We start from the raw sequence: 25000 nt of genomic DNA on the forward strand, positions 1-25000 counted from the left end.
TTTATTAGAATTTAAAAATTCTGTTTTATAAAATTTTCCCATATTGTCTAGCGGTAAGAATACCAGCTAAAATTTTAAAGATCAGATCTTACCATATCTCCAGATTTTGAGTGAAATTTTGAACTTTTGCAGGAAATGCCGTTAACGGGTCCAACAACGCCAACTCGAGGTCGTCCAAATCCTTCATGGCTTCGGCAGAACTCGACGACAACAAAGCCTTCATGGGCTACAAAGGGAAAATCTGAAAGTCCTGAAGTTACTTCGAGCTCAAATTCAGGCTCTGATGCCAAAAGTGAAACGCCTCCGCGAAAAGTCACAAAAGTAACAATTACCCCGAAATCAGCCAATGGAACAAAGAAGGAAGCAGAAACACAACCCGCAAGTGCCACAGCTCGTAAACCATCTATACCAAATGCAATGTTCCGTTTGGCTGAGAAAACAAAACCATCCGCAACGTCATCATCAGACTCAAATTCACGATCGCCCTCGTTAGCATCATCTTCGGACAAATCTCGATCGACAACGCCAGCAACGAAGAAAGTAACTCCTATTCCCGTGAAAAAAGCAAAATCCCCCTCACCCGAAAGTGAAGAAGATTCAAGTTCATATGAGGAAGTTACTGTCACAGAAACCGAAGAAGAATCCGAGGAAGAAATTGAACGCCCTGTGAATTTCGTTTCACTGCGAAAAGTGTCAAAACCTGAAATTGTCGCTGCAAAGAAGGAAAAATCCGCAACTCCTGAACCAGAATTCCTGCGACCTGCATTGAAAAAAGTCGAAAAGAAGCCCGATGAAGTAAAGGAACGTCGTCCATCGTCGCCCGAACCGAAATTCATCAAGCCACAACTCCGTAAAGTACGACGTGATCCAAGCAAGAAGGAATTCCCAAAGGAAAAGCTGCTGGAAACGGTCGAACTGAAGAAAACACCGAAACAAGAACGTGAGTTGCGTCGCGAACCCACAATCCCATCCATACAAGAAATTAAACAAGAAAATGTCAAGAAAAGTAAGTCTTTCGACAAAAATATCAGAAAATTTCGCTACTTGCTGATCGCTTTTTTTGACATAAACGCCTGTAAATATTTAAAAAAAAAAATATTTCTCTTTATTCCAGTTTTAGATGAAATTTTTTTTTAGATCAAGGTTAACAATATTTATGAAATTTAACCAATTTTCATCTCATCTCGATCTATAAATATATAAAAACATTAAATATAGTACTCACCACACACACATACACGATTTTTCACGATCAGAGAGAATTTTTCCGATTTTTCCAATTTTCTCAATTTTTTTCATCTCATCTCAATTCTCGATCGACATTGAATAAATAATGTGTGTGATGATAATCTTTTGTTGATGTTTTAACACAAACAAATTAATTGTCGAGAAAATTTTTCGTATTGTGCGCACGATTTTACTAATGTTCTCTAACCGCCTACGTTTTTAGTTTTAATTTCCTTCGAAACTACAATAAAATTGACTGCTGTCATAATTTTTACACTTTTTATTTATACGAAATTCGGGAATTTGGCAAAAAAACGACGCAGTTGAATAATTTTTGGATATGATTTAATGCCTGCGTGACAAAATGTTGCCACTTTTTGCATTCAGTAACTCGCCAACTGCTGTTCTAACATCATTTTTGTCCCTTTGTTTAATTTTTTTTTGTTGTGTGTGGAGATGGCTGGTATTTTATTAAAAAAATATTTTAATTTGTTAATTTTAAAAATTTTTTCAGATTTTTTTTTTAATGGAAATTTTTTTTAATGCTTCGCTTGCCTTGCAAAATTATTGGAAAATTTATATCTGTTCCTCATTTGTGTGATTTTTATTTATTTTTATGTGTCAATTACATAAACAAACAAAAACAGTTCCCCCTCCTCCTCCTCCGCCTCCGCCAAAAGGACTTCAGCCTCCTGAGGGTTTCCAAAAGAAACCGATTTCAGAAACGGCGAAGCAGCGTATTGAGCGACTCAAGTAAGTTTTTTTTAGAATAAAAATTTAATTTTTTTTAATAATTTTTGATTTTTTTTAAGGAAACGCCCTCGCAAGCGCCCCGATTGGTCCGACATGATGAAGGAGGTAGAAGAAGGTAAAAAATTGCGTCATGTTGAGTGTAATGATCGTTCACAGCCAATCATTCAGTGTAAAAGTATGACAAAAGTGGAGAATAAATTTATTTTTGAAACAGAGAAAAAGGATACGAAATTGCATGCGTTATTGAAGGAAATTCAGGGGGGTGTGAAACTCAAGTCGGTGCAAACGAACGACAGATCGAAGCCGATTCTCGATGGATTGCGGAAATTCAAGCGACAGATGACGATCGAGGAACAACTCCAAAAATCCGAATCGAAGGCGCAACTTGACTGTTTGCCCCCGAGTGTGGTCGAGAACGAAATGGATTCTGACGAGATGGAAGACGTTGACAAATTACGCGACGATTTGCAATCAACAAAGCAGATGTTGGCACTCGAGTTACGCAACAAAGAGGCGCAAGAACGCGAAAATAAGCGTCTTATGGAGAAAATTAAGAGTTTAGAAGCGGAACTTGCCTCGGCGAAAGCAAATGGCGGATCAGGCGCTGCCGCACCAACAACAAAAGCATTTACTGACGACGATCCTCTCGTGAAAGCATTGAAAAAAGAAGCAGCTGAAGCGCAAAAAGTCTCCAAAGAGATCGAGAAAAAGTACCAAGAAGCTGCGGAGAAACTTGACATCGCGAAAGCCGAACTGGAGGAACAGAAAAAGATCGTACAGCGATTTATCGCACAGGTATTAGACAAAAAAAAATTAAAAATTAACTCACCAAAAAAAAAACACGCTTTGCTCTCAAAAATCTATAAATTAATTGCTTTGCTCGTTCAACCACTAATTTTAATAACTTGATGTTATTATATCGATTTTCAACAGGGCCTGGATGGAGACTTTAGAGATATTTATGTTAAGGAGGTACTTTTGAATTGGCCTTGCTCGTTGTTTTTTGTAGACAAAAAAAATGTTACAAAAATCAAAATTTAAGAAAAAGTTCTAACATGGGGTTCTTTCCGATACTAACAACCAAAAAAAGCAAATCCGTAGAATGTAGTTGCTTCGTAGTAGACAATAGCTAGCTTGTTTGAACGTTTTTTGGCTTTTTTATAGGGAGGTCAATTGCCGCAAAATCTGCAAACGCGACGCCCGAGCGAGCATCAAGAGAAAGAAAGTTCGCCTGAACCCACATTTACCGACTCCGAAGACGATGGCGGCGACGAGGATGATGAGGAGAAGAAGAAACAGAAAGCCATGAGAAGTTTAATGCGCGAAGTTAAGCTATTGCGATTCAGATTAGATAAGTATAAGGAGAAAGAGGTAAGGTTTTTGACATTTTTTGAAGAAATTTAAGAGTTAAGGTGTTTTTTTTTTCAGGATGTGGCAAAGGCTGAACGAAAAACGTTGAAAGAACAGATGAAAGCGAATCAAAAACAATTAAAGTAAGGGTTAAATTAAATTTTTTAAAATTATTTTTGTGATTTTTATTAATTTTTTTAGGGAAGAGAAGAAGAAACACAAAAAATTACAAAAAGAAGTCGAAAAAATGGCTGCGATGATGAACGATGTCGATGATGACGAAGAAGGTTTGTTAAATATTTTAATTTTTCACAGACAAAATTTTAAATTCAAAAAAAAAAAAAAAATAAAATTTTTGAAATTTTTTAATAAAAAAAAATAAAATAAAAAATAAAAAAAAAAAAAAAATGAAAATTTTTAATTTTTTTTTAGAAAAAAAATTAAAAAAAAAAATAAACAATTTTTATTTAAAAATAATTTTTTCAAAAAAAAAAAAAAAAAAATTAAAATTTCTAAAAAAATAAAAATAAAATTTTAAATAATTTAAAAAAAAATTTCAAATCAAAAAAAAAATTTTATAAACAGATTTTCCCAAAAAAATTAATTAATTTTCTAAGATTAAATTGTTTAAAAAAAATTAAATTTTTAAAATAATTGAAAAAAAAATTTAAGATTAAAATAAAAAAAATAAATTTTTTTTTTAAATTTTTACTTAATTAATTTTTCAAGTTAATAAAAATTAATATTAATTTTAATATTTTTTTAAATTTAATTTTTAATTAAGATTTAAAAATAATAAAATTTAATTAATTTTATTTTAATATTTTTTTATTAAAAATTAATATTTTTTTTTTATTTTTATATAAAATTATTTTATTTATTTTTTTTTATTAAATATTTATTTATTTTAATTTCATTTATTTTTATTGAAATTTAAATTGAAATTTTTTTAAATTTCACAGGAGACGACGACGAAGAAAAGCCCGCTAAGCCAAGTAACGACGAAGAACAACAAGAAGAAGAGTCATCTGAGGAAGAATCAGAAGGTAATTTCCTAATTTTTTCACTTTCTGTTCAAAAATCTTAAAAAAAATATTTTTTTTTACAGAGAGCGAAAGCGAAGAAAGTGATGTTCAATACAGTGATTCCGAGAACGAAGACGCTCCTGACTCGCGCAAGAAGAAAAATCTTGAGCCGCGCGTCAAACGTCACGAAAATCGTCTCGCGGCACTCAAAAAGGGCAATTTACTGCTGCTCGCGAACGTCGAACGACTCAAGGACGAAATTAACAAGCAAAAGGAAATGTCAAACATCCTGCAGGCAGACTTGGATTCAGTCATTAATGATCTTGGCATCTAATAATTAATTCTAAAAATTATTTAAATTTCTGTTTGTATCCCGCAAATGTGTGATTTTTTTCTATTGCTCTCTGTTTCAAGCCCATTTTTTAGATAAATAATTGCACAAGTAAATGGCTCACCTGCTAACTTCATGTAATAATAAAATATTTATATTAAATAACGAGATTTTTTCAATTTTAAATAAAATTCAACACAAAAAATTACAAATTCACTACCGGCCGTTGCTAAGTTGATTGTTTGTCAACAAAAATAGGGTTTCCAAATTCAATTTTTATGCAATTAGGGTTGCCAGTTTGACAAATTTTGACATTTTAGACGAAACGGATGTCATAAAAAACTATCCGACGCTCGAAAGTTAGTTCGCTCGGCGTTTTTTGAGGAAAGTTTTTCCAATTTTCGATGATTTAACTTCAAAAACGAACTGAAATAGGAAGATAAAAATTAAAAACATTCAAAAATGGTGAGTTTTTATCAAAAATCAACACAAAAAATGTTAATTTTCATCATTTCTCGTAGAATTTTCCTCCCGGAATTCCTCCTCCCATGGCAATGGTTTGGAGTGAACACAAAGCTCCCGATGGCAAGACCTACTATTACAATTCCGTGACAAAACAAAGTGTTTGGGACAAACCCGACGAGTTAAAATCCCCCGCAGAGCGTCTCTTATCGGTTTGTCCATGGAAAGAATACAAATCGGATCAAGGCAAAACGTATTATCACAATCTCCAGACGAAAGAATCAACTTGGAATATTCCTCCCGAACTCGCTGAACTTCAGGCGAAAGTAGCAGCTGAATTGGCAGCAAAAGGCGCCACAGCATTCGCTCCGATGATGATTCCGCCGGGACTTCCAATGGGAGCAATGCCCGGCGGACCAACTTTGATGGCAGAAAATCCCGTGGGAACGCCAGGATCTGCGGAAAACTCATCGTCAGCATTGGAAGCAGCGATGGCAGCAACTTTGGCGGCAATTGAAGTCCCTGACGCCCCAACTGAAAGTAAAAAAGAGAAGGAAAAGACGCCAGAACCAATAATCGAGTTCAAAGACAAAAAAGAAGCTATTGAAGCGTTTAAGGAATTTTTAAAGGAAAAAAATGTTCCGTCATCAGCAAATTGGGATCATTGCTTAAAAATAATTTCAAAAGATTCGCGTTACAATTCCTTTAAAAAACTCCAGGAGAAGAAACAGGCTTTTAATACGTACAAAACGCAAAAATTGAAGGACGAGCGCGAAGAACAACGCATAAAAATTAAACAAGCAAAGGAAAATTTGGAAAAATTCCTTATGTCAACTGACAAAATCGATTCAACGACGAAATTCTATCGATGCGAAGAAATTTTCGGCAATCTTGACGTTTGGAAGTCTGTTCCGGAGCAAGATCGACGCGATATTTACGACGATTGCATTTTTGCGCTGTCAAAAAGGGAAAAAGAAGAGCAAAGAATCATGAAAAAACGAAATATGCGAGTTTTGGGAGAACTTTTGGAATCGATGACTTCAGTTACGTTCCAAACGACATGGGCAGAGGCTCAAGTTATGCTTTTAGAGAACTCACAATTCAAAAATGACGTTCATTTATTGGGCATGGATAAGGAAGATGCTTTAATTGTGTTCGAGGATCACATTCGAACTTTAGAACGGGAAGAAATTGAAGAAAAAGAACGCGAGAAAAAGCGTCAGAAGCGACTTCATCGCAAAAATCGCGATCAATTCCTTGCGTTACTCGATACGTTGCATGAAGAAGGAAAACTTACCTCGATGTCGTTGTGGGTTGAACTTTATCCGATTATTTCGGCAGATTTGAGATTTTCCGCCATGCTGGGACAAACCGGATCAACGCCTCTTGATCTCTTCAAGTTCTACGTTGAAAACCTAAAAGCTCGTTTTCATGACGAGAAGAAAATTATCAAAGAAATTCTCAAGGAGAAACCTTTCCAAGTACAAGCCGACACAACTTTCGAGGATTTTGCGACTGTTGTGTGCGAAGATAAGCGCAGTGCGACATTGGATGCCGGCAATGTCAAATTAACGTACAATTCGTTGCTCGAAAAGGCAGAAGCAGTCGAAAAAGAGCGCATGAAGGAGGAAAATAAGCGAATTAAGAAGCTTGAGAATGAGATTAAAGGCGTTTGGTTGGAAGCGGGACTTACGACGGAAGATCCATGGGAAAAGGCAAAAGCTTTGGTTGAAACGTTGGAGGCGACGGAGTTGTATGAGAAGGAAAAAGGCCCGTTGGAGAATTTGTGGAACGATTTTGCGAAAGAAACGGAGGATTCGTGCACGCATCATCACTCAAAGTCGAAAAAATCGAAGAAAAATAAGAAAAAGTCGAAGAAACGATCGAGTTCGGTGTCAGAATCGGAACAAGGATCGGATTATGAATATGAGAAGAAGAAGAAAAAACGTTCGCGATCACGAAGTGTAAGTAAAATTTTGATTTCTTGGTTGATGACCTGAAAATTATATGAAAAAATTATTAAATTTTCATCAACATTTTTTGAAAAAATTGATTTTTAATTTATTTTTTTTTTAAATTATAAAATATTTTATTTTAATTTTTTTACTTTTTTTTAAAAAAAAGTATTTTTTAGTTTAAAAATTTTTATTATTAAATTTTATTTTTTTTTTTAAATAATTTTTAAATTTATTCTAAATTAATCTTTTTCATTAATTTTATAAATTTTGATTAAAATTTTATTACCAATTTTTTTTATAAAATTTTATCGTACTATTGATTTTCAATAATTTTATTGTAATTTTCAAAATTTGATGAAAATTTAATTTTTCTACATAGGTTTTTATCTTACCAAAACTTATTAAAATTCAAAAATCATTTTTTTTAAATTGTTTAAAATTTTTTAAAAAATTTTTAAAATTATTTTTTTTATTACCAATTCTTCAATATTTTTTAATATTTTTCTTTTTGATCAAAAAATTTTTTTATACAATTTTTTGTAAATTTCATTAGAGTTTCTTATATTTTTCCAATATTTCAATTTTTTTTTATTTTTTGACTTAAATTTTTTTTAAAGATTTTTTTGTTTTTTTTTTTTTAATTAAAAAAAAATAAATTTCTTAAATAAATAAAAATTAAAATGTAAATTTTTTTTCAATGAATTTTTCTTCAAATTTTTTTTTTAATTTTTTAAAATTTTACAAAAATTTTCTGTATTTAAAAAAAAAATTGTAACAACTAAAAAAAAAAATTAAATAAAAAAATTTAATTTAAATTAGGTATTAGGTACATAAATTTTTTTTTTTTGTAAATTTTCAAAAATATTTTTTTTATCAAAAATTAAAATTATTAAAAATTAAACAAATTTTCAATATTTTCAGCGCTCTGTCAGCTCCGTTAGTTCCGTGGAAAAGAAAAAGAAGAAGAAAAAGAAACACAAGCGAGTTTCGAGATCACAATCTGTCGAATCAGAACGTTCTGTATCGAGATCTCAGAGTCCAGCACCCATTAAAAAAGTAAATTTCCTCATTTTTTATTAAAAATTAATTTTTATAACAAATTTTCATTAAACAGAAGAAAGAAAAGAAAAAGAAGAAGGATCGTCATCTATCTGTGAGTCGTTCCCCAAGTCCTGCAATCGAATCGCCAACAGAAAAACCGAGCGAGGAGGCTATTTTAAGTGAATCTGAACTCGAACAAAGACGAGCAGCGCTATTAGCTCAACTGCAAATGGAAGGCGGTTTGGTATAAAAAAAAAATAAAATTTAAGCTGCGAACATTTATTTTGAAAAAAATGCAAGAGAGTAATTTTAATGATAATCTAATAAATATGGTTCGTATTTAAGAAATGCTTTCAGTTAAAAATTAATTTAAGCAGCATCAGTTTTCGTTTCTTTTCCTTGTTTCTTCGACTTTTTCGCAGCAGCTTCGACATCAATTGGCGCCGGTTTGACAAATGGAATTTCCGTTTTGAATTTTTCGGGCATATATTGTTGCAAGCACTCCGGGACTTTGATTCCTGTGTCAGTTTGATGCGTTTCGAGAATTGCACAGATGACACGAGTTGTGGCACACATCGTAGCATTCAACATGTGCACATAATCGACAGCGGCATTCATTTTTTTCGTTTGTCCGTAACGCACAAGTAATCGTCTCGCTTGATAATCCAAGCAGTTGCTGCACGAAACGAGTTCTCTGTAGGCTCCTGATCCCGCGAACCACGCTTCAAGATCGAGTTTTTTCGCGGCGGCGTGATTTAATGCGCCTGAGACGATATTTACGACGCGATATGGGATTCCGAGGGATTTGCAAAACTCTTCGGCGTTGTTGATCATCTCATCCATCATTTCCCATGATTTGTTGTCGTGCGGCGAAGTCAAGACAAACTGTTCGATCTTTTCGAATTGATGAACGCGGAAGATTCCTCGCGTATCGCGACCATGGGAGCCAACTTCTTGCCGGAAACAGGTTGATAAGCCGGCATATTTGATGGGAAGTGATGCCTCGGGAATCCATTCGTCACGATGATAGGCAGCGATGGGCTGTTCTGAGGTAGCAATGAGATATTTTTCATCCAAACTGCCTTCTTCGGCTTTTTCGCTGCCCTTGCCGACGACTTTGTACAATTCCTCGTCGAATTGCGACAATTGGGCAACTTCTTGCATCACCTCCTTGCGCATGAAGAAGGGCGTATACAACGGCGTATAGTCTTTTTTGTACAACATATGCAACGCATGCTGAATTAAAGCTTGTTCGAGGAACACCGCAGCGCCTGTCAAGAAATATCCTCGTCCTCCGGCAACCACAGTGCCCTTATCGCCATTCATTCCGTCGATCATGACGATCAAATCAACATGCGAGTACTTTTTACGTGTTTCGCAATCCCCAAACGTTCGTTCTACTTTATTATTGTCTTCGTCATCGCTGATGACACAACTCTCATGCAAATGATTGCCGACTTCACGCAAGGCATTGTTCCGCGTTTGCTCGGTAACTTTTAAATTTTCCTCATTTTTGACCATTTCCTGATCGATCAAGACACGCACTTTCTTGATTTGATTGACAGTCAATTGTTTCAGGTCTTCGCTCTTCAAAGCATCCAAGCCGGCAACAACAGCGTCGGGAACTGCTTCACTTTCGTCGCCTTGAGGCTCCTTTTTCTTCATTTTGTCGCCGATTTCTTTGCTGCACAAATTCTTGAGTTTGTTCAGCAAATCGGCACGGAAACGCAAACTTCTCCATTTGTCGTCCTCGGAAATAACCAAGTCAACGAGAGCGACATCCTTAAAACGCTTTTTTTGGTTTTCGCGAATTGCGTCGGGATTTCCGCCTTTGTCTTTGCGGAACAAGTCCAAATCTAACACCATTTTTGAGGGTTTTTAGTGATGAAATTCGACGGAAATTCAATTAAAATACTTGAGCTGATGCAATTCGGAGAGTGAATGTTGAATCAACGTGGCTGACAACTCACAGTGGGCTAAAAAAACAAAAATTTTCCATAAATATTTAAGAAAATTTTTCAAATTTTAAGAATTTTTATGAATTAAAATTATTTTATAATTGATTTTTTTAATGAAATATTGAATTTTGAAGAAAATTTTTCAAAAACATTCTTAAAATTTTTAATTTTTTTTTAAATGTTTTTTTTTAAATGCTAAAAATCTTTAGAAAATGAAATAAAATACGAAAAAAAAATTATATTTAAATAAAATTTTAAATTTAAAGAAAATTAAAAAAAAATAAAGAATTAAAGTCACTCTAAAATTAAATTTTTAAAGAAATTTTAGAACTTTTCTAAAATTTATCACAAAAATAATTTTTTTTTTAATTTTATCTCAATGTATGCCAAAAATTTTTAAAAATTTCCATAAATTAAAATCACTTTTAAATTGAATTTTTAAATTAAAATTTTTAATTTTTATAAAATTTTTCCATAAAAATATAAAATTTTTAATTTTTTTTAATTTTTTTATTTTAGCTCACTGTGACGACTAAATGGATGTCAAAATATTTTGAACACATACAAAAACAAAACATCACAAAAAAAGTTCCTTCTTAATTTTAATATTTTTCACATAAATTCAATGGAAATGGAGACTTGCAGGATCTGTTTAAGGAAAGCAGCTTCATTAAAACCACTTTTTGCTGAGAGAAATAGTTTGGCATGTCGGATAAATGACATTTTCAAACTCGAATCTGAGGTAATTTTTTATCTTAAATTTCATGATTTTAAATTTTTTGATAAATTTTTCTTTTTTAGATTGAAAAACTCACTTCGCAACCTCAGAATATTTGCTTCGATTGTCTCACAGATCTTCATCATGCCTTTAAATTTTACGAAAATGTGTCTTTTGCTCAACATCGTCTTCAAATGGAACAAGAATCGATGAAAACTCAAGGCTGAAAATGACAAAAAAGAGAAAGTTGAAGAGAAAAATGAACAAATGTTAAAAGAAAATGTGATAAATTTCGGTTTAGAAGATAAAAATGAAGAAGAAATGTTGATGGAAGTCCTTCGAAAGTCACAAGAAGACATTTTTAATGAAACAGAGTACATTGTTAAAGAGCAAAATGACGCCCATGTCGAAAGAATCTCCCTCGAAGTAGAAAAAAATTGCTTCCAAAAAGAAAAAATCATCTTCGAAGCACAAATCATCACAGATCCGCCGCCTTCGTACTCATCAAATCACTCCAAACTCTTTTCCTGCGAAATTTGTGGCAAAACTTATGACAAAAAGGCCTCTTTCACGTATCACATGAAGAGCAAACACACGGAACACAAAGAATTCCACTGTCTCGTTTGCGGAAAAGAATTTCCTGTTAAAGTTGACTTCACGCGTCATCAACGAATTCACACAAATGAAAAGCGATTCACATGCAGCATTTGTGGAAAAAGTTTTACAGATCGCTCGACACATCTCAAACACGAAAAAATTCATCTGGGACTGAAACCGTTCAAATGTCAGCTTTGCCCGAAGAGCTTTACGCACAAATTTGTCTTGGAAAATCACATTTTAGTTCATACTGGATTGAAAAATTTCCCATGCACGCAGTGTAAGAAACGTTTTTCGCGGAAAATTAAACTAAAAGAGCATTTTTTGAGGATTCACAAGAGGAATTTTAGTGTTGAAGATGAAGAAGAGTTGAAAAAGTTGCAGGAAACGATAGAACAAAATCCGGAATTATGAATAAAAATTTAATTTTTATCGAAATTTTTTGATAATTTTTTTTTAATGAACATTTAGAGCCAAAAATGTATTTTTAAGCCCTCGAAATAATTTTTTTAGCTCTTAAAATGAACTCTTAGACCTGAAAACTGAATTTTTTAGTTTTTAAAATGATTTTTTTTAATTTTTAAATAATTTCAAAATAATTTTTTTTAATTAAATTTTAAAATTTTGAAATTAATTTTTTAATTTCTAAAATAAAAATTTAGACCTCAAAAAAATTTTTTTTAATTTTTTTTTTATTTTAAAAATAAAAAGCTCTCAAAATGAAATTTAGACCTCAAAAATTTTTTTTTTTTTTTTAAGCTCTCAAAATTTTTTTTTTATTTTAAAATGAATTTTTAAGCTTTCAAAATGAATATTTAGGCCTCAAAATTATATTTTAATTTAAATTTTTTTTATTAATATTTAGGCTCTTGAAATGATTTTTTAAATTTTTAAATGAATTTTAAAGCTCATGAAATAAATTTTTTAATTTTAAAATGAACTTCCAAAAATTAAAATTAATTTTTAGACCTCGAAATGATTTTTTTAAATTTTTAAAATGAATTTTTAGGCCTCAAAATTATTTTTTTTAGTTTTTTAAATGAAAAAAGGTAAATTTTCGTTCTAACACTTTCTTTATTTTTCATATTTTATTATTTTCAACAACAATGAACTCTATAATGTATGAGTATTTTAAGGTTTACTGCTATATTGCATCGTTTTTTCTTAAAATTTCCTTAAATTTATCGGATTTTCGTCCTTGTATTAATACCAGTGTATGTTAACTTTGTGTTAATTGTATATAATAATTTATCATATATATATAGAATCATAATAATTGGACATATTATTTAAATTATTGTACCATTTTCTGTCTAACAGAATTTTTTTTCTTCATAATTTATCTAACGACTTTCTAATAATTTTTTCATATTTTGCGCTGCACTTTTCAGTTTCGGGTCAATTGACAGAGCTTTGCGGTAATGTTCGAGTGCGAGTTGCTTCTTGTTCGACCTGTGATACAAAACGCCGAGATTCGCGTGGAAGAGCGACGAATTTGGATTGATTTCGATTGCTTTGAGGAAAGCTGCTTCCGATTCTTCGTATCGCCCGAGCTTTCCTAATGCGTTGGCACGTGAAAAGAGTATCGAAGCGTCGTTCGGGATGTGTTGAAGTGCTTCTTCTGACGTTTCGAGGATTTCGTGAACGTATCCTTTGTTGTCCAAATACGCAAGCCAATTCGCCCAAGCCTTGCTGTGTTTGGGATCTAAAGCGATTGCTTCTTTCCAATATTTTAGAGCCATGGAGGAGTTTTTCATGTCAATGTACTGTGCGGGAAAAAATTAAAATTAATTAAAATTTAATGAAAATTGAATTTTTGGGGGATAATTACGAGATTTCCGATGTTATAGTAACAATTGGCATATTTTTTACGATGTTTCAAGGCTTTTTTGTAACTTGCGAGAGCTTCACGGTAATTTTTCATCGCTGCTTGAACTATCCCGAGGTTCATCCATGCCGTTGAAAAGTCGTCCCTTAAAGAAAAAAAAAATTATTTTAATTTTTAATTAATTTTGAATTTTAATTAAATATATTTAATTTAATTCAATTAAAATTTTTAAAAAATTAAATTAATTAAAATAAATTAAATTAAATAATTTTTTTTTTTAATTTTAATATTTAATTGTTTTTTTTTGGTTTTTAATTTTATTTAAATATTTGAAAAAAATTTAAAAAATTAATTTAAATTAATTTTATTCATTCTATTAATTTTTTAAAAAAAATTAAATATTGCAAAATTAAAAAATTAATTTGATTTAATTTAATTTAATTTAATTAATTTAATTAAAATTGAAAATTAAAGAAAAAATAAATTAAACTAATTAAAATAATTTAAATTAATTTTTTTAAATTATTTTTTTGTAAATTCAATTTATTTTTTTAATTTTATTTTTTTTAATTTTATTTAAATTTTCAATCAATTTATTATTAAAAATGAAAAATTTAATATTAAAAAAAAAAATTAAATTAATTATTTTTTTTAAATTATTTTTTTAGTGAAAAATTGTAACTTACATCACTTCAACAGATTTTTTCAAGTAATATTCTGCCATTTCCAAGTCGTTACTCTCGCGATACAAGTTGCCGAGATTCATAAGAGCCGATTCGTATTCCGGATACAACTCGATCGCCCGCTTATAATGTCTAAAAGCCACTTCCTTTTGGTTTTTCTCTGCCGCCACGCGCGCAATATTATAATGCACTTTTGCATTGTTCCCGCAAATCGGCAATGCGGATCTAAATAAACTCTCCTCGTTGCTCCATTCGATAGATCGCACCAACGACTTTGCCATCATCACGAGCAGCAACAACGAGAACATCATAAGAATAATTCTGCGGAATTTCGGATAAAATTTCTGCATTTTGACGAATCCCATGCTCACGAGCACGCAAAATCCGATCGATGGCACATACAAGACACGTTCAGCGATGACAAATCCGACGCGAATCAGTCCGGAGGCGGGAACGAAGGGCAACACGAGCAACGCAAGTGCCATAAGTTCGTTCCGGTTGCCATGCAGGAGGAGAAGAACGATGAAAAGATGCAGCACGGCAGTTCCTAATATCCTAACATCACTAAAGTACTCGACGAGCGGTATTGTGCCGAGTGCCCAATCAAAGGCGAGCCAATCGGGGCACAATAAGAGCCATGTATTTAAGGCATACAAATAATTTTGACTTAAGATTCGTGTTAACGTTGAGTTAGAACTTGCGACGGGATTATCGACTGCCTTAAATGTCGGTCCCTGGAAGTCGATAATGTATAGGCGAAAGTACAGCAAGAGAAGCGTAAGTAGTACGAGTAGGGCATTCTTAAAATTTCGTTGTGTTAATAAATGTTTCTTTGAGCATTTTATCACATGCATCCATTTGAGATGCTTTAATGTATCAAGCGTAACACATGTTGGCTGAAAAAAAAATTTTTTTTTCATTAATTTTAAATTTTTTTAAAGAAATTTATTTATTTTAAATTTATTTCAAACTTTTTGTCTTACATTTTTTTTTAAAATAAATTCATATTAAATTATTAAAATTTAAGAACTTTTTAATCAACTTTCAATATTTTTCTTGATTATATTTTTTAATTGAATTAATTTTTAAAATTAATTTTTAAAATAATTAAAAAAATAAAAAAAAAAATTAAAATTAAATTAAATTTAAAATTAAAAAAATTAATTCAATAATCATTTTTGTTAAAAAATAATAATTTAATTTAATTAAAATTAAATAATTTTAAATTAAATTAATAGAAATAATTTTACACAAAATAAAAATTTAAATAATTTATTTAATTTTTTAAAAATTAGTTTGAATTTATTTTTGAATAATATAATAAAATAAAATGAATAATATTTTAAAATTAATTAATTAATTTATTTTTAATATTTTTTTTTTAATTTTTAACTTAAAATGTTCTGAAATAATTTTTTAAAAATTATTTTAATATTTAATTAATTAAAATTTTAACAATAAATTTTTAATTTCATGAAAAATATTTTAAATGAATAAAATAATTTTTAAATACAATTTTTCTACAAAAAATTTCGACATTTAATTTGTTTTTGTATTCAAAATTAAAACAAAAATTGAAATTTATTAAAATTATATTGAAAAAGAAGAAAAAAAATGTAAAAAGATAATTTTTGATAATATTTTTAACTTTTTTAATTTTTGACTTTTCAAATGAAGACAAAAAGTTTGAAATAAATTTTGAAAAATTTTAATTTAAAAAAAAACTCACCAAGATCATTATTGCATTTTCCTTGCACAACAGTCCCACAAAACTGAGACTCGTTAAAAAAACAACTAACAACAAAAAGGGAAGTCGTGATTTCACGTACAGCCACAAACAGACCAAGAAGCAGATGCAAGACAGCAACTCGGCACGTCCCACAATTCCCGAAACGACTTCCGTGTGAATTGGATGCACGGCAAACAGCACCGCCGCATAAAAATTCACCCCATCATCGATTGTCGCAAAGATTGCCTTCGTCACGGAATAAACCAAGCACGAACAAATGCAGTGCAGCACCAAATTCACAATTTTCATGTACATCGGCTTCAATCCGTACACCTGATTTTCCATGCGAAACGTCAAAATTGTCAGAGGGCGATACGATTTGTGACTCTGGTTGTCGAGTTTGCCGCCCCAAAAGTCATTTCGGAACATCTGAGTGATCGGAGACTCGAGACTGATGTCTGCATTCTTGCGGATCGCAACGTTATCGTCAAACACAAAGTCGCCATCGAGTGCTGCCTTGCAACCGAAACAAATGTAACAACAGGTGATGATAATGAGATACTTTAAAAAAATCAATTTTTATTACTTTTCTTCACTCAAAAAAAAAAAAAATATTTTTCTTACCTTTAGGGGAACTGGGAGTTTCGAAGATGACCACATACTGACCACATAACATCAAAAACAATAAATTTGTAAGACACGAGGGAAAGGAGAAATCGAAATAATAATTAAATCACGATTTTTACAGGTTCTTAATTCGAGGAAAATTGTACGAAACGAAAATTCTGTGTGATCATTTTTCTATGGAATATCGATTTTTTCATGGACTTTTATGGAAACAGCTGTTTTGACAGCAATCATCTGGAGCGAAATTTGAAATTTTTTCGGTTTTTATGAATGAACTTTTATTGAAATTTTTTTTTTAACGTTAAAATGTCTTTTTAGGTCAAAATATTTCTGAAAAATTCAAATTTGAAGGAAAAATCGATTAAAATTTGACATTGATGGAGACGCATGATGCTTTAAAATTAAAATTTGATGGAAACGTTTGGTTATTTATTGGAAGGAAACTGTCAGAAACAGGAAAATGTTAGGATAGCATAATAGAAAATGAAAAGGACGAAAGCGTATTTTTAATTTAAATTTAAAAAAACTAATTTTAGTAATTTTTTAAGGTAAATTTTGCTTCAAAAAAATATTTTAAATATTTTTTTTATTTTTTCTAAAGAAATTTAATTTTTTTGTATTTTTTTTTTGACTTGAAAATTTTCAAAATCAGTAATTTTTGGAAGAAAATATTAAAAATTTAAATTAATTTTAAAATTTAAAAAAGATGAAAAATTTTACGGATAGACATCAAACTTACCATAAAAGCGAATTTTCCGTCTCCGAACTTTATGAAAAATTAAATTCTTTTTCACTTCACGTCACATCGTTCTTAAAAAAAAGGAAAATTTCTATTAAAAAATCTATCATGGTAAGTTTTTTATCCTTTTTTCAATGAAAATCTTCAATTTTTTACCAAATTTTTGTCTTTTTCTTTTAGATTTCCCGAAATTTGTATTCCTAAATGAGCAACATGGTTAGAAAGAAGGTTAGACAATAGCATTATCGATTGAAAAAATTGCAATAGTTGTGATACATACTTGTTAATATTTAACGGGTAACCAGTTGATTGTTGCCTACGGAGAAAATTTGTGTGCGTGAGGCCTTTTTTCGTGTCAACGGATGCCTGAAACCCTTGAACTCCAAAATTTATCGACAACAGTTATGTCTGACAGACAAAAATTACATAGCACAACGACGACAACGAGGCCTCCGTATTTCGGTGTGCTACTTGCGACACTTTCGTCACTTTTTTTCTCGCTCTGTTCGGTTATTGTGAAGAGTTTGACTGACATCAATCCCATTGAGTTGGCAATGTTTCGATTTATCGGTCTGCTTCCGGCAATTCCGATCGTTTTGTACAAGCAAGAAGAGGTTTTTCCGAATGGAAAGCGGATTTTGCTGCTTTTGAGGAGTTTTGTCGGAGCAACGAGCCTCATTTGTAGCTTTTATGCGTTTCGTCAGATGGAATTGGGAGACGCTTCAACGATTTTGTTCTCAACGCCCGTTTTTGTCGGGATTTTTGCGAAAGTTTTCCTCAAAGAACCATGCGGATACTTCCATATAGGAACCATAGCACTCACAATTTTAGGAATAATTTTCATAACGATGCCAAAAACGCTGTTTGGAGATGCGGAAGTTACTGTGCCGGAACAATTGCCATCTCTGACGACCCAAAATAGCGGATTGAAATACATGTTTGGACCAATAACGGCATTTTGTGGCACTTTGTTTGCTGCAAATGCGTATGTGCTGTTGAGGGTAAGTAATAAATTTATGAAAATTTAATTAAATTGTTGAAAAATTTCATTTTAGGCACTGAAAGGCCTTCATTACTCTGTGATTATGACAAATTTTGGATTGTTTTCCATTTGTTACACGCTCATTGTTAGTTGTTACTTTGGATTTTGCATGCCAAAGTGCGGAACAGATCGCCTTCTCATTCTGTTACTCGCGATTTTTAGTTTTGCAGGCCAAATTTTACTTACCTTAGCGCTACAAGTCGAACAAGCAGGACCCGTATCGATTGCGAGATCATCTGACATTGTGTTTGCCTTTATTTGGCAAATTTGTTTCTTTCACGAAATGCCGACGGTGCATTCGCTGATAGGAGCGTTGCTTGTAAGCACAGCCGTGATATTGTCGGGACTGAGAAAATACGTAATGGCGTTGCCAGATGGCTCAGAAACGAAAAGACGCTTCAAATTTCTCACTATTGAGTGAATACTATTCTATAACTTTGGGCGAAAATGTGATCAAAAATGTTTTTAAATTGGATTTTTTAATTTTTTAAAAATTATTTGGGAAAAATTGAATTTTATCAAAATTTTATATTTTTTTTATCAAAATATTTTTTCTATCCAAATTTAAATTTAATTAATTTTTTTTTTCATTTTTTACTGAAAATTAATGAACATTTATATAATATTTTATGATTTTTTTTTTAATGATTTTCTTTTTGTGAAAAATTAAATTTTTAATTTTTTTTTCAAGCAAAAAGTTAAATTAATTTTGAATTTTAAAAACAAATAAAATTTATTAAAAAAACAAATTCGAAAAATTAATAAAATTAAAATTTTTTTTTAATAATAAATAAAATGATAAATTTAATTTTTAATTAATTTTTTTAAATCTTCAAAAAAAAAAAATTATTTTTGATTAAAATCATAAATTTTCAAAAATTTGTTATAAAAATTTTAATTTATAAAAATAATTAATATTTTTTTATTTGACGAGAATTTTTTCTTTTAATTTTCCAAAAATAAAAAAAAAAAAAATAAAATTAATTAAAAAAATTTATAAAATTAATTTTTTATAATTTAAAAAAATTGTCAAAAGATAGGATTTAATTTTTAATTATTTTTTTTCAAATATCATGAATTTTCAAAAAAATTATTAATTAAAAAAAAATATTAAAAATTTTAATTTAAAAAATAATTTAATATTCTTTTTTAATTTTTGATAAAAAAATATTTTTTTCTCATTTTTGAAAAATTAAAAAAAAAATCGAAATCCTGAAAATTTCACAAAAAAAAAAAAAAAAAATTAAAAACATTTTTGATCACTGAATCGCCCTCAAATATCTAAACTGTATACTATTACTCTCTATCTCTTTTCCTATCGTAATATCGTAAACTATTAAAAAAAAACACTAAATTATTGATAATAAATACCAAATGTGATATATTTGACAGACGAAAATCAAGCTATTTCAATAAATATTCAATTTTTTTTTCTTTTTTGTGTTAAAACTGACGCGGTTGAGATCCAAATCCGAGTCCCACGCCACGCATTGTGTGAGTAACTTGTCGTGCAACCTCGTACTGTTGCTCCATCGTAGAAAACAGTTTTTTCTGCTTATCCAAGTCACTTTCGGCATTTGCTTCGGGCTGCGGAGGCGGAACCCCGTCTTTAATTCCCATCAATCGCATGAATTTCGAGGCAACTTTTCCGTCGGTGTCTTGCGAAAAGGTCGCTTTGTTCCATGTACTTGTCGCTGCTGCGGGCTCTGACTTTTTGCCGCTCCACAAAAGTTTGCGTTTCTGAATTTGCTCGGCATATTTGGTGACGTTGATCGCATTGGGATTGTAATATGCGGGAATTTCGACGCCTTCGGGTAGTTTGCTTGACGATGCCGTGAGTGAATTTGTGTGCAACGTGATGCCTAATTGGTCTAATTTTGCGAGTTTTCGTTCGGCGACGACGGGATTGTTGACGGGATTTTGGATTATTGGGGGTGTTGTCACAGCTGCGATATCGGGAGATTTTTCCTTGTTGCCTTGCGTGATGGATGCGGTGGTTGATGTGACTTGTTGGGACACGGAACTGGTTAAACGACGGTCATCTGCGCGCTCTTTGGATCTTGAATGAGAACGGTAGCGTGTATCGCGCGATTTTTCTCGGGATGCGGATCGCGAACGATGTCGTCGTCGTCGAGATCCGTTGTTGTCATCGCGACTTGAACGTTTGTATTTGTCAGACTCAGAATATCCGCTATTACTGCGCTCAGTGTTGCCACGATATTTTCTGTCGTATTTGTCGCTGCTGCGTCGATCCCCACGAGAACGAGTGTCATTGTGTCGGTATTTGTCACTGCGGTGCCTTTTTTCACTATAATCGTCACGTGAGCTGTGATGGCGGCTTCTTTCTTTGTCGCGGCGTCGACGATCGTCGTAGCGACGTTCTTCGCTTCTCTCTCGATGGCTTCGTTTTTTGTACGACGACTAAAAAAAATTAAATTGTTAATAAAGAATAATCATTTACAAAATTTGTAATTTTTTATAAGGAAAAAAAAATAAATTTATTCATTTAAATTAAAAGAAAAATTAATAAATAATTAAATATTTAAAAAAATTAATTAAAAAATTTTTAATTTTAAAATAATAAAAAATATAAAAATAATTTAGTTAAATTTTAATGAAAATTAATTTAAAATTAAAATTATAAAAAATACCTTTTTTTATTTTAAATTGAAAAAAAAATATTTAAATATTAATTTTTTTTAAAAAATATATTTTTTTTATTTTTAAAAAATTTTATATAAATTTTAATTTAAAAAAAATAATAATCAAAAAATTATTTTCAATTTATTTTAATAATTTTGTGATAAAAAAATTAAAAATTAATTTTTTTTCAAAAAAAAAAAAAAAAAAAAAAAAAAAAAAAAAATAAAAATTCATTTTAAAATAATTTATCGAAATAATTTTAAAAAAGAATAATTAAAAAATTATTTTAAAAATTAAATTAAAAATTAAATATTAATTATTTTTTTTTTATATTTTTAGGAAAATTAATTAAATTTTTTGTAATTTTTCATTAAAAATTATATAAATTTTAATTTTAAATAAAAAAAAAAATAAATAATAATTATTAATTTTTTTTATGTTTTGATAAAAATGATGAATTTTTAATTTTTTTAAAATTTAAATATTTAATAAATATTTTTTTTTTAATTTTTTGATAAAAATAATAAAATATTTAATTTAAAAAAAAACTTACCTCCCGCTCTCGCGAACGTCTTTCGGGCGAATAACGCGCCTTGTGTTTCCTTGGCTTTTCATCCGAATCCTGAAACAGAATTTTTATACATTCAGAATCCTGTCTCGAGAGTTTCAGACAAAAAATAAACGAAAAAAAAGAAAGAGGTTTGTTAAAATGGATGCTTTTTCACAGAAAATTCTGATGATTGCTAAAAATTTTCAATTATTTTTTTTAAATATTTTTAAAATTAAAAGAAACGTTTCTCTCAACTTGAAATTTCTAAAAGAAACGTTAAGTTTTGAATTAAAAATACTCACGTGCATACGCCCAATTTTAACAATCTTACATTTCTGGATAGAGGGGAAGACGCACTTTTAACTCTTTTCGTCTTGGCTTTTTGTCGGAACAAAATTTCGGATTTACAAAAAGGAACGTGTGTCTCTTGCTACTTTTTCGTGACACATCGCTTGATTGTCTCGCACTCGTCGAGTGGTAGAGTTCGGTTTTTAAATCTTTTTAAATCGAACAATAATAATATGCAACACACATAATAATATATACGTTTGTGTTAATAAAATTAATTTAAAAATTTTCAATATTTTTTTAAATGGGGGAGAAATGGGCGATTTTTTATTTAATTTTTTTTTTGGCATGAGTTTATTTACAAAATTAAAGAATTTTTTGCAAGAAAATGATTTTTTAACTAAATTTTCAAAACTTTTACTCACCTCACTCAATTCCATTTCAGCTTTCTTCCGAGGGCTGTCGTCTTCATGTCGGGTCTTTTTGTCGCCGGAACGCGGCTCGGGACTTTCTTTTGTCGTCTTTGGCTTCCCCAGGGACTCTGTCGATGACTTTCTGGATTCAGCCTAAAGGAATTGTCACTATTCAGGATTGCAAACAGCAAATTGGGTTACTTTCGGTTGATTTTGGAAAGTTTTTTGATTGATTTTTCCAAAAAAACAAAAAAGTTCAAAGTTACAGAAAAGGATTTTTCCTTTTTTTTTGCGGTTCAATCGACGTGAAAATGCAATTTGTCGGCTGTTCGCGACGAAGTGAAACGAAGATAAAAGACGATGACGAGGAAATAAATGGAAAAAAGTTTGTTTACTGTGCGAAGGATCGTGCCAAATTAAATAGGAAAACGAAACGAGAGTTGGTGTAGTAGCGCGTTGCGTTTCGTGCATGTCTGTCGACGATTAGCTGCTGGTTGTTATGTCATGTTGATTGAGGCAGGCACTACAGTTAAGGCCGTTTCGAGTGAGGAAGACAAGTTTTTTGCAGTAAATGAAAAATTTTGGATGGAAATTCAATTTTTGAGAAAATTTTCTTTGAAAATTTGTTGAAAAATTAAATTTTATGAAGAATTAAGACTCTCAAAGGGGAATTTTGGAAAAAAAGGAAAAATAATTCAAATTTTGATCCAAATAAGACATGAAGTGATTAAAAATTGAAAGTTTTAGAGCTAAAAGGATGAAATTTTTAAGCGAAAAGTAGTAAAAATCCAAATTTCTTGTCCCAAAAGATGAAAATTGTTCAAAAAGTGAAGATTTTTGATCCATTTGGTTAAAATTTGAAAGAAAATTTTACCTCAAGAGACATAAAAGTTTAAATTTTGGAAGCAAGTAGGGTCAAAAATTGACTCTAAAAAGGAAAATGGACAAAAAATTAAAGTTTTAGACTCTTAAAGTTGAAATTTCGATATTCAAGTGACCAAATATTAAGAATTTCTTGTCTTTGAAAGCGAAAGTTGACAAAAAATGAAAATTTTAGACCCAAAAAGTACAAATTTGGAAGAAAGAAGGAACATTTTTTTCGAATTTTGAATCACAAGAGACATAAACTGATGAAAAATTGAAATATTTCGACCTTAAAACATAAAAGTTGAAGCAAAAAAGATCACAAATCGACAATTTCTCGTCTCTAAAGACGAAAATTGAAAATTTTAGACCTCCAAACTTGAAATTTCGAAGCTAAAAGGTTCAAAAAGGGAAAAAAATCATGTCGAGCAAGACCAAATTTCTCAAAAAAGTAAAAGCCTCATAAAAATTGGATTGTCCTTAGTAACGAAAGTCCTTTAAACAATCAATGCAAACACTAGCTGTGTCCTAAATTATCGCTCAACGAGTCAAAATTCAATGAATTCTCAACCCATCTAACTCACGCAATCCGAATTTATTACCGAAGTAATGAAAGGGCGAGGTTTCCCCGTACGACACACCGAGCTGCAAAACATCTATCGGAATCAAAATCAAATAAAGTTGCAAATGAATCACGCAAAAGTGACACCTCGGAAATAATAATTTTTATGGATTCTCGCACGATTTACTGCCGCTGGCAACATTTTCGAGCCACATGCCCCGAAATAATCGCAAAAATGTAAATGCATCGAGTTTGAATGATGTTTGCAATAAATACTACGGAAATATTGATCGGAAGTCGAGTTTTTGTTGTTGTTGTTGTAATATGAACCAAATAATCATAAAAATATGATCCAAAAATAGATTTTCCTTTGCAAATATCAATCAAGTGTGTGCAAGAAAATTGAAAACGAGCCAAAACTTGAATTTTTTTGAGAAATTTTTCCGCAAAAGTCCTTCAAATGCTCAGGTTTCGACGTGAAAAGATGAAAATCCGAGGAAATTCTTGCATCAAAAATGCATCAAAAAAAAAAAACAAATTTTTTCATCGATAGATTTTCAGCGAAATTCCAATTCCGGAGAGAAACCTTGAAGATGTTGACACGGGGAGACGATTGAACGACAAATTAATGCTAATATTTACCCGTATTTCGGCGGATTTGTCCATTTCGTCGGCACTTTCCGAATCGCTAGATGAGTATTGGATTAGGTCCATTTTTTGTTTGTGAAACTGAGACGAATGAAAGTGATAAAGGAAATCTCAAAATTAGTTCCAATTCATGCCGCATTTCCGGTGGCTCCAAACAGGATATTGACAACGTGATTGTAGCGCCATCTTCCGTTTTATCAATTTAATTCGTCTCAAATCTGCAATGTAATGTTTTCGTGTGAATTTAAACGCGCGATCGATGAGTTTTTATTCACCGGAAAACAGTACTTATGTATAACAGAATCATTTTCATTCGTCTCACTAACATTAAAATTTATTCGTTATTAATGCGAGTCACGTGACCTAATAAATTATTTATCTTCAAAAATAATTCAATTTTTCAAAATTTTTGCATTGGAAATTGTATTTTGGCATGGATTTTCTTCACAAAAAAAAATTTTATAAAAATTTCTCAAATAATTTATGAAAAAAAAAATAAATAAACAGGAAGAAGCGGGAAATGTTAAATATAAAAAAAATATTTTTCCTTTTTTTTATTATCGAAAAAATTGAAAAATTTTTTAAAAATTAAAAACACAATGAAGAAATAATAAAAAAAAAATAGAAAAAAAAAATTTTTTTTCAAATATTCTTTAATTTTTTTTGTTATTATATTTTAGTTTATAAAAATTAATTTTTATTTAAAAATTATTATCAAAAATTATTTTTTTTTTATATTTATTATTTTTTTGTTTATAAAAATTAATTTTTATTTAAAAAATATTAAAAATTATAATTTAAAATTATTTTTTTTTATATTTAACATAAAAATTTGTAATTTTTAAATTTTAAATTAAAAAATCAAAATAATTCGAGAATTTTAATTATTTTCATTTAATTTAACATTTCCGTACCTACCTACCAGTTATTTTATACGATATTCATTTTTTTTCAATATTAACAA

The 25000-nt window shown here is 30.4% G+C and overlaps 7 protein-coding genes across 9 annotated transcripts; 4 read left to right on the forward strand and 3 right to left on the reverse strand.

Moving 5' to 3' along the window:
- The first annotated feature begins 151 nt into the window (after window positions 1-151).
- LOC134836570 (DNA ligase 1) lies at window positions 152-4817 on the forward strand. The gene is made up of 8 exons (XM_063851759.1): window positions 152-1006; window positions 1875-1980; window positions 2040-2775; window positions 3145-3351; window positions 3409-3473; window positions 3532-3617; window positions 4293-4376; window positions 4439-4817. The coding sequence occupies exons 1-8, from the start codon at window positions 418-420 to the stop codon at window positions 4687-4689; spliced, it is 2124 nt and encodes a 707-aa protein (XP_063707829.1). The 5' UTR covers window positions 152-417; the 3' UTR covers window positions 4690-4817.
- A 205-nt stretch (window positions 4818-5022) lies between these two features.
- LOC134836576 (pre-mRNA-processing factor 40 homolog A) lies at window positions 5023-8715 on the forward strand. Of its 2 annotated transcripts, none has more exons than XM_063851766.1 (4): window positions 5023-5151; window positions 5208-7112; window positions 8028-8162; window positions 8221-8715. In XM_063851766.1, the coding sequence occupies exons 1-4, from the start codon at window positions 5149-5151 to the stop codon at window positions 8395-8397; spliced, it is 2220 nt and encodes a 739-aa protein (XP_063707836.1). In that variant the 5' UTR covers window positions 5023-5148; the 3' UTR covers window positions 8398-8715. The 2 variants fall into 2 exon arrangements, with proteins under 2 accessions (XP_063707836.1, XP_063707837.1); XM_063851767.1 differs by having other exon boundaries at window positions 8224-8715.
- Window positions 8389-10102, reverse strand: LOC134836577 (probable serine--tRNA ligase, cytoplasmic). Its single transcript, XM_063851768.1, has one exon. It carries the CDS (start codon window positions 10011-10013, stop codon window positions 8517-8519), a length of 1497 nt encoding a protein of 498 aa, XP_063707838.1. The 5' UTR covers window positions 10014-10102; the 3' UTR covers window positions 8389-8516.
- A 988-nt stretch (window positions 10103-11090) lies between these two features.
- Window positions 11091-11834, forward strand: LOC134836575 (gastrula zinc finger protein XlCGF42.1-like). The gene has a single exon (XM_063851765.1). The coding sequence runs from the start codon at window positions 11091-11093 to the stop codon at window positions 11832-11834; it is 744 nt and encodes a 247-aa protein (XP_063707835.1).
- A 716-nt stretch (window positions 11835-12550) lies between these two features.
- On the reverse strand, window positions 12551-16471 carry LOC134836572 (protein O-mannosyl-transferase TMTC4). Its single transcript, XM_063851760.1, has 5 exons — window positions 16285-16471; window positions 15661-16221; window positions 13935-14827; window positions 13252-13393; window positions 12551-13186 (listed from the first exon to the last, which is right to left on the reverse strand). Exons 1-5 carry the CDS (start codon window positions 16318-16320, stop codon window positions 12764-12766), a joined length of 2055 nt encoding a protein of 684 aa, XP_063707830.1. The 5' UTR covers window positions 16321-16471; the 3' UTR covers window positions 12551-12763.
- Window positions 16472-17093: 622 nt separating this feature from the next.
- Window positions 17094-18556, forward strand: LOC134836574 (solute carrier family 35 member G1). The gene is made up of 3 exons (XM_063851763.1): window positions 17094-17137; window positions 17207-18027; window positions 18082-18556. Exons 2-3 carry the CDS (start codon window positions 17389-17391, stop codon window positions 18487-18489), a joined length of 1047 nt encoding a protein of 348 aa, XP_063707833.1. The 5' UTR covers window positions 17094-17137; window positions 17207-17388; the 3' UTR covers window positions 18490-18556.
- An 825-nt stretch (window positions 18557-19381) lies between these two features.
- LOC134836573 (arginine/serine-rich coiled-coil protein 2) lies at window positions 19382-24122 on the reverse strand. 2 transcript variants are annotated; one of them, XM_063851761.1, is made up of 4 exons: window positions 24031-24122; window positions 21975-22115; window positions 21265-21333; window positions 19382-20489 (listed from the first exon to the last, which is right to left on the reverse strand). In XM_063851761.1, the coding sequence occupies exons 1-4, from the start codon at window positions 24100-24102 to the stop codon at window positions 19512-19514; spliced, it is 1260 nt and encodes a 419-aa protein (XP_063707831.1). In that variant the 5' UTR covers window positions 24103-24122; the 3' UTR covers window positions 19382-19511. The 2 variants fall into 2 exon arrangements, with proteins under 2 accessions (XP_063707831.1, XP_063707832.1); XM_063851762.1 differs by having other exon boundaries at window positions 21975-22130; window positions 24031-24099.
- Between the last annotated feature and the right edge of the window lie 878 nt (window positions 24123-25000).

The sequence above is a fragment of the Culicoides brevitarsis genome, unplaced genomic scaffold, assembly GCF_036172545.1.
Source record: "Culicoides brevitarsis isolate CSIRO-B50_1 unplaced genomic scaffold, AGI_CSIRO_Cbre_v1 contig_65, whole genome shotgun sequence".
NCBI lineage: Eukaryota > Metazoa > Arthropoda > Insecta > Diptera > Ceratopogonidae > Culicoides > Culicoides brevitarsis.

Bases quoted from the DNA above. Each gene is read 5' to 3' on its own strand.
- LOC134836570 (XM_063851759.1), top strand. From the start codon at position 418: ATGTTCCGTTTGGCTGAGAAAACAAAACCATCCGCAACGTCATCATCA. The intron at 1,007-1,874 runs GTAAGTCTTTCG...AAACAAAAACAG, and splicing joins ACAAGAAAATGTCAAGAAAA to TTCCCCCTCCTCCTCCTCCG. The intron at 3,352-3,408 runs GTAAGGTTTTTG...TTTTTTTTTCAG, and splicing joins ATAAGTATAAGGAGAAAGAG to GATGTGGCAAAGGCTGAACG.
- LOC134836576 (XM_063851766.1), top strand. The intron at 7,113-8,027 runs GTAAGTAAAATT...CAATATTTTCAG, and splicing joins AACGTTCGCGATCACGAAGT to CGCTCTGTCAGCTCCGTTAG. The intron at 8,163-8,220 runs GTAAATTTCCTC...TTCATTAAACAG, and splicing joins GTCCAGCACCCATTAAAAAA to AAGAAAGAAAAGAAAAAGAA.
- LOC134836577 (XM_063851768.1), bottom strand. From the start codon at position 10,013: ATGGTGTTAGATTTGGACTTGTTCCGCAAAGACAAAGGCGGAAATCCC.
- LOC134836575 (XM_063851765.1), top strand. From the start codon at position 11,091: ATGTTAAAAGAAAATGTGATAAATTTCGGTTTAGAAGATAAAAATGAA.
- LOC134836572 (XM_063851760.1), bottom strand. From the start codon at position 16,320: ATGTGGTCATCTTCGAAACTCCCAGTTCCCCTAAAG. The intron at 16,222-16,284 runs GTAAGAAAAATA...ATTTTTTTAAAG, and splicing joins AACTCCCAGTTCCCCTAAAG to TATCTCATTATCATCACCTG. The intron at 13,394-13,934 runs GTAAGTTACAAT...TTTTTCTTTAAG, and splicing joins AAAAAATCTGTTGAAGTGAT to GGACGACTTTTCAACGGCAT.
- LOC134836574 (XM_063851763.1), top strand. From the start codon at position 17,389: ATGCCTGAAACCCTTGAACTCCAAAATTTATCGACAACAGTTATGTCT. The intron at 18,028-18,081 runs GTAAGTAATAAA...ATTTCATTTTAG, and splicing joins ATGCGTATGTGCTGTTGAGG to GCACTGAAAGGCCTTCATTA.
- LOC134836573 (XM_063851761.1), bottom strand. From the start codon at position 24,102: ATGGACCTAATCCAATACTCATCTAGCGATTCGGAAAGTGCCGACGAA. The intron at 21,334-21,974 runs GTGAGTAAAAGT...ATTCTGTTTCAG, and splicing joins CTGAAATGGAATTGAGTGAG to GATTCGGATGAAAAGCCAAG. The intron at 20,490-21,264 runs GTAAGTTTTTTT...AATTTTTTTTAG, and splicing joins GACGTTCGCGAGAGCGGGAG to TCGTCGTACAAAAAACGAAG.